The sequence below is a fragment of the Bubalus kerabau genome, chromosome 11, assembly GCF_029407905.1.
Source record: "Bubalus kerabau isolate K-KA32 ecotype Philippines breed swamp buffalo chromosome 11, PCC_UOA_SB_1v2, whole genome shotgun sequence".
NCBI classification, from domain to species: Eukaryota; Metazoa; Chordata; class Mammalia; order Artiodactyla; family Bovidae; genus Bubalus; species Bubalus kerabau.
Genome location: NC_073634.1, coordinates 75,039,533 through 75,051,622, shown reverse-complemented (window position 1 = coordinate 75,051,622; position 12,090 = coordinate 75,039,533). Strand labels below are relative to the sequence as shown.

Below are 12,090 nucleotides of genomic sequence, written 5' to 3'. Positions count from 1 at the left end.
TCTGCTACTGAAATAAATGCAACTGGTCTGATTAAGTTTTGGTCTTTAGCCATTAATTCAATTAATGTTTTTGAGTACCATACTGAAAAAGGCACTTGGCCAAGGGCTGAGAGATAGAGACAAAGAGCAAAACGTGGTTCCTGCCCAAAGATCTAAAAATGGGAAAAGTCCCATAAGGGAGGCACATACAAAGCACTATAACAGTTTGGAAAAGCCTGAGATAATTTTCCATTTAAATGATCAACACTAAGCTTTGAAGAATGGATACAGTTAAGTAGGGAAATTCTCTGAGGTAGAAGAAATGGCATGAGCGATAACAAGTTCTGGTGAATAAACAGTCATTTAATTTAGCTGACACTACATTGTTAATAGCAGAACATAAGGGGGAAGGCAGGAAAAATAGATGGAGGCCAATTCAGCAAGGCTCTTTTAAGCTAGGCTGAGTTTGGACTTATTTGGGAGAACAGGGAGAGACAGTAAAAGTTCTGGAATGGGAAGTAAAATAATCACAGTTGAGACTTAGGATTCAAAAAATGCCTTTGTTTTTTATTTTTATTTCTGTCATTGTTGTTTTTTTCCCTTAACAATCCACTTCACAGAGGCCCAAATTAGAAGTGATCAACTCCTGGTGAATTATTCTTGCCATGTCTGTCCCTTCCACCACCAGCCCTGGTGGTCTATGCAGCAAGTTCTGCACTAAGGATTTCCCTCCTAGAAATTGAAAAGAAAATCTAGTTTCTGCTCCATTTGATTAACTACTTGGGCTGTAGAGCCCTGGCTTAAAACATTGTTAATTTTTACTTCTAACCTACCCACTTTCAACGTCAGAGGTAAAAAGGGCCTTTTCCCCATCAAAATCCTCAAACCAGAATCAGAAAATAGTCACCCCACCACCTTTAGCCTTCTCCAACTCTTGACTAAATTAGGTTAGGAGTGTTGAGGGCTCCTCATTAATTGTTGCTGACCATCTTCCTTCATCATTTTGCCCCATCCTGGGCACTCAGTCCTTTCCTGCATCTGACATCACCTTATTTTGAAAGATTGAAGGGAGATTTCATTTCCAATTATTCCATTAGGGTAAAGGAATTTTCAAAATACAGATTCAAAGCAATGAGTACACCTCTCTTTTGTTCTAGTTTCCTTCTATTTTCCTAAAGCCACATGCTCTGTGAAGCCTTCCTGAGTCCCACAATCAATCAATTCTCCTTTCTCTACAATATGTACCTCACAGGACTGTTGTGAGGATTAAATGAGGTAGAGAAGAGGATAATAGCTAAGTGTGTGATACACATTATCTCACTTTATCTCATTACTGAGGTAGGTGCTACTCTTATTCATCTTTTCCAGATGGAGGCACAGATAGTCTAAGTAATTTGCTCAAGTTTACAAACACAGTTTAAGTGGCAGTATCAAGATTTAAATCCATATGTACCTGATTCTATAATCCACAACCCCAACTTCTTTATTTATGCTGCCCTGGTACACGTTAAACATTCAATTATGACAGATATTCTTGCTTTGTATTATTTTGTCCTTTGAATTTTTTTTTTTTGTCCTTTGAATTTTGAATATCGTTCTCTCTTGTCTAACAGTTTTCACTCTGCTTTTTAGTTTACAAGGTTCTCTTGTGTACACTACTGCCTTTAACTCTTTCCCCTAATCCCCTAAAGCTGCGATTACTATTATTCCCATTTACCAAATGTAGAAGTTTGGATGAGTGCTTAAAGAGCCTGTGCGATAAAGGCTAAAGTCAGGGGTATCCGGTCATTTATTTAAAGTAGTGGTGACGCTGGGACTTGAATTCTGGTCTCCTAACTCCAAAACCCCGCCTTTCTTCAACATGTTCTAGGGTTACATCCCTAGTGCCCAGCCTCTTCTGAATCTGAGATTTTCACCATCAGAACGAACGGTGTGGTCGCCTGCACTCCCTTCGGTGGGACATGCACCTAGAGCGCTCATTTAAGCGATGTAGATTATTGTTAGTTGTTTACACACGCGCTTCTTCCTCTAGAACGAGCCTCTCGAAAGCAAAGGCAACAACTGGGTAAGTTCTGGAGCCCCAGCATGGGACCTGGTACACAACTGATCCGTTAAATGAAATGAACGGAAAGCTACGGTGCTCAGCAGCCCCTCTCGCCTACTTCACACTCTATCGACGGAGCAGAGTCCGTATCACCGCTAAAGCTTTCGGTCTTCTGCACACAGTAGGCGCTCACCGTTTTCAAACTTCAATCCCCCACTTTCCGTGGAACACTAAGGCGGGCGAGGGAGGGAAGAGGCACGCGACTCCTCACCTGAGGGCTCAGCAGCGTCCTCAGGTGCTTCAACTGCATGACGAACACCTGTCTCTCAGATGCCTACAGACAGCGACAACTCCCGTGGTTACCTGGACAACCCGCCACGCAGCCGCAGCGACGGCCGCTGACGCACTAGCGACCTGAGCGCGACACGCGTCGCAAGGTCACCACGCAGTTTCGTAGCTCAGCAAACAGAGCGCGCGCAGGCGCGTTGAGATCTAGGGCGGGACCCTGAGAGGGTTTGCTGACTTCTCTTCTCGACCAATCCCGTTGCGGCATGCAAACCCAAACTCCAGCCACGCCCACAAGCCTTCCGCAAACTCCCGGGTTCTACGTAATCGTAGTCTCTCTCGGTGTTTGATGTACGTAAAGGCGGCTGAGCGCTTTCTTTTAATCCTCACAACCCTGGAGGAAAGCGGGGCAGTTGCTCTTATAGGCCTTTTACAGTTGACAGAATTGAACCCAAATAGGTTATATAACTTGCACAGGATTACAAAGCTAATAATGAATACTCAGTATGTGTCTGCCAGGTACCGTGCGAAGTGTTGTACATGTCTCACTTAATCTCAAAGCCACCTTTTGACGGTGATAACATTATTAGTCCCACTTTGCATAATAGGAGACTCAAAAAAATTAGAGGGCTCACTTGTCTAACCTAACACAGAGGTTTAAGGACGAACTGGGATTCAAGCCAGAGCTGGTACGTTTATACACCCTTTGAATTCCTTCTCAGTGTCTAGCTCCTTATCTCTGTGCCATGCTACTATATACCGTGTGACACTCTCATCCCCAGAAATGATGTATCCAGAGTCTGAGAGAAATGTGCTTTGGAACCAGTGGTCAGAGGGTGGTAAAGCACCCTACTTTTGAACTGAAAAACGGTGGGGTTAAGACTGCTGCTTAGATCAGGAAGCTTTTATGGTTTAGGGCAGAGGGCAGACCAACCCTTGGCTCACCTAACAGATTTAGTCTTGTGATAACTGGGGTTGGAGCTTGGATAAGTATCAAAGATACTTCTTGACTTTGGATTGGGGTTCCTTTCAGAGGATGTAATTGATGTAATTTCTTATAACAAGGTAGAGTGATCAAGATGCAGAAAAGGGAAGTTATTCATAAGCCTCCATTGAGACTGGGAGGGTCATACGTTGACTGATTACATGAAGACTGTTACCTTCCAGACAGTGTAGCTTGTGCTGCCCAGAAAGATTCTGGGTTCTGAAGTCTTTCCCCCTTAGTGGTTACAGATGTCAACAGGTATTTCTTTCACTGGCACCAACCTCCCCTTGGAACTTGGGAAAAAGTGGAGGACAGTCCCTATTTTCACAGGAAACAAGTAGGCCCCAGAGCCCAAATTATAATTCTTTTGACAGGAGAGTTCCAACCCCAGTTTTATTTCCAGAATGCTCCTCTGGATATAATGGCAGAGAGTAAATATAAACTCATATATTCTTTATAATTATTATTGGCTTTGACTGAACCAACAGAGAGGAAAAGGCAATGGCACCCCACTCCAGTACTCTTGCCTGGAAAATCCCATGGATGGAGGAGCCTGGTAGGCTGCATCCCATGGGGTCGCTAAGAGTCGGACATGACTGAGCGACTTCCCTTTCACTTTTCACTTTCATGCATTGGAGAAGGAAATGGCAACCCACTCCAGTGTTCTTGCCTGGAGAATCCCAGGGATGGCGGAGCCTGGTGGACTGACGTCTATGGGGTCACACAGAGTCGGACACGACTGAAGTGACTTAGCAGCAGCAGAACAAACAGAGAGACATACAGACAGACAAAAGGGAAAGCAAGGACAGGGAAAAATAGGCACAGAAATGCACAGGAGAGGAACACTTTGCCCCCCGGGGATCCATTAATCTTTCATTTGTTCTAAAACCCTGTTCAGTACTTTACTGATTACTAGCTCAGGGTTGATGAAGTCAGTGGAATAAATGATGAAGAGTTGGGCTGCCAATGTGGCCAGTGAAGATAAAAAGTCTCCTGGCCCTCTCATGTAACATAACTTTATTTTCCACTGGTGCACAAAGAATTTATATCCTCCATTTTTTCTCCCTGCTCCTCCTTCTTACCCAACAAAGCAAAAGAATCGAGGGCCCTGGTTTTCCATGCCCCTTTCTGGCCCCTCTCCACTCATTCTAGACTGAAGAATCAAAGCAAACACCTTCAAATAAGAGTCTGCTCCTGTCAAGTTGGTAGTGGTGGTGTGAGAGGCCCTTGTGGTCAGGGGAGAGGCAGTGGAGAAGTGTACTTCAGCATACTAGACAGTATCGCATACAGTCAGCTGCAGTTTGTCCAAGAACCTTTATTGGAAAAATGTCCAAGGGGTGAAACCACCAGCAGCTGGAGGGGCTGCCCGTGAGAGGGGAGCACCTGAGGCTCCATGGAAGACGTTGGAGTAGTGCGGTGCAGCGTCTGCCTCCAGACCCAGACAGTCCTTTTTATTTTCTGGGGGAGGGGGAGTACCCACAGAAATACTGCTCTCTGAGACCCGGAGGCAAGATGTGGGCGCAGCTGGGGATGCCAAGGGTCCTGATGCAGGTGAAATGGGGGCCCCATTTGGGACCTAATGGGTTAGGGTTGAACAAGTGACTCTCCTCTGGACCTGGGGGGTGGAAGGATATATCCCATCTGATATCCACTCCCCAGGTCCAGGGGCTCAGAGCCTAACAGACCTACCTTCTGGCCCTGCTCACAGTGGAAAGAGGATGGATACCAGGCCTGAGATTGTGGGAATGCCATTACCCTCTGGGAAACTGTGGGATCCTTCAGTCTTGGGCAGATCACCATCTTGGGCACTCCCTGACCCCAGCCCCAGCCCCAGATTATTAGTGCATCCATCTTCTGGTTCTGCTTCTTCTCTCATACGTCAATAGTATTGATGGATGGTGACTTTTTCTGTGAAGGAAGATGGCCTGAGTCTCTAATTTCAGGAAAGTGATAGTTTCCTCCATCCCAAATTTCCATTCTCCCTCTTCTCCTGCCCCTCTATGACCCTTCTCCCTTTCCCTCGATACTTCTAGACACAACCCCCACCGCCCTTCCCGCCCTCACTGGCCCCACATCACCTGTCTTGTCCCCACTGGCCTTCCCTGAGGACTCTGTTCCGGTCCCTTCCCCTTCTCCTTGGGGTTGTTGTTGGAGTCATTGTCCTTGATGATGTCATACTGACGGCAGAATAGCCCGATTACAGCTGAAACACAATCATACAATCTGAGCCTTGATCTTGACCTCCCCAATCATAGCCCTGAAGGGCAGTGACATACCCACTGTTTTTGGAAAATCAAAGAAGAAAATCTTTGAATTCCTGTTCCCCATGCACATTACAGTCTTCATCATCCTCTCTGGGCTCCCAACAGCCTCCTCTCCCTTTCTTCAAACTTTTCCTGCTTATCTCCCCACACCGTTGTTCTCACCCTGTTTTTTCCTGACAACCTTCACCAACTCCCACCTTCATTCAGCCCCACTCAATCCACTGTGCCCCATCCAGCTACTTACTCACCAGCCCACATGAGCAACACCACCACAATGATGACCACCTCCCCCGTCTGCAGTGGTCGCTCTCCATCCAGACCCTCCACTGTGATGTCACCTGAGAAGGAAAAGAAGACAGACACCAGGTTCTGGGGAGCAACTAGAGAGCTATGCCTGTGCAGACAGTTCAGGATGGAGATGCTGGGGATTAGAGCCAGTGTAGACCTGTCGCAGCACCGTTGCTGGTAGCCCCTCTCTGGGAAGCTGCTGGCGGACAGGTGGTTAGAGACCAAACAGCAGGAGGGCTGCAGGTCAGGTGCTCACTCATGCAGGCTGCAGCTGCAATGAACTGAGGCTGGGTAAAAGGAAGCTTTAAAGCCCTTCCCCCCAAACAATTCCTTACCAGCCTGTCTAAACCCAGTCTCCTGCCAACCTGCTTTCCTTCCTTTCCTGGCAGTACAATGAATTATATCATCCTTCTACTCATCTAAGCTAGACTGCTGCTTGCTTTGCGGAAGTAAACAGGAGGCCAAAGACCAGGTAAACAGTCAGAGAATCCAAAGCTTTAGGGGGTGAGGAATAATCGAAACCCTCACCTGGGCTTGAGCTGTTGGAGGGTAGCCGGTCAGACCCCTTGAGAGTTCGGAAGTGCACCCGCGGCCCTGGGGGGCTCTCTCCCCGGAGGCCGATGCTCCTGACCTGCACTGTGTAGTCACTGTCTTCAGCCAGGCCCCAGAGAGCACAGGCCCGAGTCGTGGTGTTCACCTCTCGGATCACACGTTGCCCAGGGCCATTCTGTCGCTGCAGGGAGATGATGAGAGAGGAGGACAGCCTCACCCTGGTCCCAGGCCACAAGGCTTAGCCCAGGATTCTTGAACACCCAAGCACTCTGGAGGACTGGGGTGGAAAGGGTAGCCTGAGCCAGGGAACCCCAGCTACATGTCTCCCAGGGCAGGGAGGGGAGCTGGTGGGGGTGGGGGGCGGTGACCAGAGGGAATGCTCAGAGATCCAAGGACACAGGTTGGGGCAGCAGAAGGGTGATTCATACTTGCTGGGAAATGGAGTAGCCAATGACGATGTTGCCTTCTGGGACGTCCCAGGACACAGTGGCCGAGTTGGCTCTGAGGTGAGTGACTGTCACATTCACAGGAGACGGAGGCCGGTCTACGGGCACCAGTGTGTGAACAGGTTACCAGGGTCCACCCCCAGACTAGCTCTGGTGACTCCTCACCTGCTCCCCTTTTACTCACCTGCTCGCACAAAGCCCAGGTCGCAACTGACCAGCAGGAGGACCGTGGGGCTTAGATATGGGGAGAGGGGCATTAGTGAAGCCATGGTCCCCACCGAGTCCGCTGGGAGGCACCCGGGCATCCGTTTGACATCCAGGCGGGGCTCCTGGAGGTGGCAGGAGTTGAGGGGGGGGCGGGGGTCAAGGACTTGCCAGAAAGCACAAGCGGGCAGCTGCTCTCCCTGCTCCCCACTACCCACAGCAGCCCCAGAACCCCCCTTTCCCCTTGCCTTGCCCACCCCCGCAGCACCCCGGCGCCCTCAGTTCGCGCCTCTGCTCTGCCCACACCCACCTCCGCCGGTCCTCGCGGTGGGTCAGGCCTCGGGGGGCTGCTCGGTGCCCAGAGGGCGGCCCATCGCGGACTCCGTGGCGCTGTCCCTACCCCATCCCGGCGCGGGCCCGGCCAGGCGGGCAGCGCGGGACCGAGCTGCGGGCAGAGAGCGGAGGCGTAGCGGGTGCGGGCCGCGGGGCCCCGGAGCCCCCAGAGCTCGGACCGGCCGCGCAGTCTGTCCGGGAGCAGGGGGCGGCGCCCGCGCGGCCTGGCAGCTGGCCTGGGTCCCCGGGGCGCGAGGCAGTGCGGCTGCCCCCGCCGGCCCCTGCAGCGCGATGTGACCGTCCCGGCGCGCCAGCCGCCGTCTTCTGCAGAGCTGGCCTCGGTCGCTCAGCCGCAGCCCGGCCGGGACGTGCGGGCCCGCCCCGCCCCGCTGGGGTTCTCGCCGCCGTCATCACCGCCCCCCCAACCCGGTTCTTTCGGGGCTCCTCCCACGACCCTCTCATTGGCGGCCTCCAGGGCCCCCCATCCCTCCTGATGCCGGCTCCCGCCTGCTGAGCCCCCGCAGGGGGGTTGGGGGGGGGGGGGAGGGACGTCCCTCCGGACGCAGGTGCGAGGGTCTCGGGATCTGAGAGGCCCCTCCTCCCCAGATGGAATTAGCCAAGTTGGGAAGAGGAACTCCACCTTCGGCGCGCGAGGGGACAGAGTCATGGAGATAATAATTATTTTGACAATCTCCTACTTGTAGACTGCGTCAGCTTTTAAGTCTCTTCCCCATTCATGATCTGATATTGATTCCCTTCCTTCTCTCATTCATTTTTCCACTTATTAGGCAAATATTTATAGAGCTTTCTCTATGTGTCTGACATGTTAATAGCTGGAGATACAGCGATTATTAAGGGTTTTGGGTTTATAGGGGAAATTTAAAGAGCGACGACCTGTCTCAGCTCTGCGACTTACTGTGTGGTCTTAGGCAAATAGGTTAATCTAAGTTTCAGGTTTCCCACCTGTAAATCAGAGGATGCAAAACCTCACAGGGCTGCTGTGAGGATCAAATGACACAATATTGGGGAACGATCTTTAAAAATCTCATAACACTGTGTGAAGAGAGATTATTCTTAATTTGCACCAATTTGTTAGTTACTTCATTTATTCAATAAACATGTAAATCCTTAAATTATTTCATGCTTTGGTTGAGCATGAGACCTGGAGTGAGAACCTGGGTGTGAGTCCCAGTTCTCTCTGCTGTGTAATCTTTAGCAACTAACTTAACTTCTCTGAGCTTCAGTTTCATCATCTGAAAAATGAGCATGTCAATATCACCTTTTTTTTTTAATTGAAATATCAGTTCAGTTCAATTGCTGAGTCGTATCCTACTCTTTTCGACCCCATGGACTGCAGCACGCCAGGCTTCCCTTTCCATCACCAACTCCCAGAGCTTGCTGAAACTCATGTCCATATAGTCGGTGATGCCATCTACCCATCTCATCCTCTGTCATCCCCTTCTCCACTGCCTTCAATCTTTCCTAGCATCAGGGTCTTTTCCAATGAGTCAGTTCTTTGCATCTGGTAGCCAAAGTATTGGAGTTTCAGCTTCAGCATCAGTTTTTCGATGAATATTCAGGACTGATTTTCTTTTGGATGGACTGGTTGGATCTCCTTGAAGTCCAAGGGACTCTCAAGAGTCTTCTCCAACACCACAGTTCAAAAGCATCAATTCTTCGGTGCTCAGCTTTCTTCACAGTCCAACTCTCACATCCATACATGACTACTGGAAAATCCATAGCTTTGACTGGATGGACCATTGTTGGCAAAGTAATGTCTCTGCTTTTTAATTGGCTGTCTAGGTTGGTCATAGCTTTTCTTTCAAGGAGCACACGTTTCTTGATTTCATAGCTGCATTCATCATCTGCAGTGATTTTGGAGCCCCTGTATATTGTCACCCTGCTTATTTAACTTCTATGCAGAGTATATCATGAGAAACGCTGGGCTGGAAGAAGCACAAGCTGGAATCAAGATTGCCGGGAGAAATATCAATAACCTCAGATATGCACATGACACCACCCTTATGGCAGAAAGTGAAGAGGAACTAAAAAGCCTCTTGATGAAAGTGAAAGTGGAGAGTGAAAAAGTTGGCTTAAAGCTCAACATTCAGGGGTGGGGGGGTTAAAAAAAAAAAAAAAGCTCAACATTCAGAAAACTAAGATCATGGCATCTGGTCCCATCACTTCATGGGAAATAGATGGGAAAACAATGGAAACAGTGTCAGACTTTATTTTTCTGGGCTCCAAAATCACTGCAGATGGTGACTGCAGCCATGAAATTAAAAGATGCTTACTCCTTGGAAGGAAAGTTATGACCAACCTAGATAGCATATTCAAAAGCAGAGACATTACTTTGTCAACAAAGGTCCGTCTAGTCAAGGCTATGGTTTTTCCAGTGGTCATGTATGGATGTGAGAATTGGACTGTGAAGAAAGCTGAGCGCCGGAAGAATTGATGCTTTTGAACTGTGGTTTTGGAGAAGACTGTTGAGAGTCCCTTGGACTGCAAGGAGATCCAACCAGTCCATTCTAAAGGAGATCAGCCCTGGGATTTCTTTGGAAGGAATGATGCTAAAGCTGAAACTCCAGTACTTTGGCCACCTCATGCGAAGAGTTGACTCATTGGAAAAGACCCTGATGCTGGGAGGGATTGGGGGCAGGAGGAGAAGGGGATGACAGAGGATGAGATGGCTGGATGGTGTCACCGACTCAATGGACATGAGTTTGGGTAAACTCCGGGAGTTGGTGATGGATAGGGAGGCCTGGTGTGCTGTGATTCATAGGGTCGCAAAGAGTCGGACATGACTGAGCAACTGAACTGAACTGAAAAATAAAGTCTGTCACTGTTTCCATTGTTTCCCCATCTATTTGCCATGAAGTTTTGGGACCAGATGTCATGATCTTAGTTTTCTGAATGTTGAGTTTTAAGCCAACTTTTTCACTCTCCTCTTTCACTTTCATCAAAAGGCTCTTTAATATTTTGCTTTCTGCCCTGAGGGTGGTGTTGTCTGCATATCTGAGGTTATTGATATTTCTCCCAGCAATCTTGATTCCAGCTTGTGCTTCACCCAGCCCAGCGTTTCTCATAATGTACTCTGCATATAAGTTAAATAAGCAGGGTGACAATATACAGCCTTGACATATAATAAAATCATCATCTTTTTTTAATTGAATTATAGTTGACTTACAATGTATTAGTTTCAGGTGTACAACAAAGTGATTCATATATATATGTATATGTGCCAGTGTGCTCAGTCACTCAGTCAAGTCGTGTCTGACTCTTTGTGACCCCATGGACTGTAGCCTGTCAGGCTCCTCTCTCCATGGAATTGTCCCAAGCAAGAATACTGCAGTGGGTTGCCAGGAGAAGGAAATGGCAACCCATTCCAGTACTCTTACCTGGAAAATTCCATGGAGAGAGGAGCCTGACAGGCTACAGTCCATGGGGTCACAAAGAGTTGGACACGACTGAGCAACTTCATTGTGTCACATTAATATATATTCCTTTATAGGTTATCACAAGATATTGAATATAGTTCCCTGTGCTATATAGTAGGTCTTTATTGTTTATCTATTTTATTTACAGTAGTGTGTGTCTGTTAATCCCAAACTCCTGATTTATCCCTCCCCTCCTTTACCCTTTGGTAACCATAAGTTTGTTTTCTATATCTGTGAGTCTTTCTCCATTTTGTAAGTTCATTTGTATCATTTTCTTTTTAGATTCCACATATAAGATTCTATCTTTGTCTGACTTACTTCACTTAGTAAGATAATCTCTAGATGCAAATGGCATTATTTCATTCTTTTCAATATCATCTTAACGTATCAAATGAGATACTGTATGTGAAAAGTGCATTGTTCAGTGTAAATAAATGTTGGCTAAACTTGTATTTAGGGCAGATACTTTGGTTTCTAATTCTCACTGCAGTATTTCTATTTCTGTGGCCCTTTCCTCTGTAATATCCAGTTCAGCGTGTGCACCCCTGGGGCTCTGAAGCTTCTGTTGCCTTCTTTCTGAGAGGAGAGTGAAATGGGGTATGTGGGGCAGGGAGGACTGTGTGATCAGGGAGGACTGTGTGACCTGGTCTTCTGACCTTTGCTGACCCTGAGGACCCTGATCTCTGGCTTCCTGAGGCATCCTAGTTCCAGAGCACTGATGCCCAGGGATTCTCTCTGCCCTGGGCCTGAGTATTGTCCTTCCAGGCTCCAGGCCCTCCCAGAGAAGAGGCCATTGTCTGAAGGGCAAGAGTAATGAACCTTGGGTCTTCCTCTTCAGGAGCAAAGCAGAGGCTGGGGACTCTGGGTGCCTCTAGAGAGGGACCTGGGGAGCTCCCTGGGGGTGACCAGAGGGCTGGGGGACTAGTGATCAGGAAAGGATGCAGGCAGAGGTGTTCAGACGGGGGTGTTCAGAGAGGCCAGGGTACTGTGCCTCATTATCACTGTGCCTGATGAGATGGTCGGATGGCATCACCAACTCAATGGACCTGAGTTTGAGCAAGCTCTGGGAGTTGGTGATGGACAAGGAAGCCTGGCATGCTGCAGTCCATGGGATCACAAAGAGTTGGACTCCACCGAGCAACCGAACTCCACTGAGCAACTGAACTGATTGTGCCTCAGGTAAGCCCCTGCCAACTGGAAGAACAGTCAGTGTGACACAAGGGGTTGTGTGGCTGAAAAGGCAAGCAAGACAGTGCATCCACAGCATCAGACC

At 48.5% G+C, this 12,090-nt stretch overlaps 2 protein-coding genes across 4 annotated transcripts in view; both read right to left on the bottom strand.

The window, feature by feature from the left end:
• IFT172 (intraflagellar transport 172) overlaps positions 1–2,494 on the bottom strand; it is a 37,454-nt gene extending 34,960 nt beyond the window's left edge. For 2 of the 3 annotated variants that reach the window (XM_055540660.1, XM_055540663.1), the window contains exon 1: positions 2,295–2,494. In XM_055540660.1, coding sequence (XP_055396635.1) covers positions 2,295–2,333 — 39 coding nt within the window. In that variant the 5' untranslated portion in view covers positions 2,334–2,494. Of the gene's footprint in view, positions 1–2,216 lie in introns of all 3 variants that reach the window. The other variant, XM_055540662.1, reaches the window with a different exon arrangement.
• Positions 2,495–4,611: 2,117 nt separating this feature from the next.
• Positions 4,612–7,734, bottom strand: FNDC4 (fibronectin type III domain containing 4). Its single transcript, XM_055539136.1, has 7 exons — positions 7,358–7,734; positions 7,028–7,172; positions 6,826–6,941; positions 6,374–6,578; positions 5,806–5,895; positions 5,372–5,496; positions 4,612–5,201 (listed from the first exon to the last, which is right to left on the bottom strand). Exons 2-7 carry the CDS (start codon positions 7,146–7,148, stop codon positions 5,166–5,168), a joined length of 693 nt encoding a protein of 230 aa, XP_055395111.1. The 5' UTR covers positions 7,149–7,172; positions 7,358–7,734; the 3' UTR covers positions 4,612–5,165.
• Positions 7,735–12,090: the final 4,356 nt, after the last annotated feature.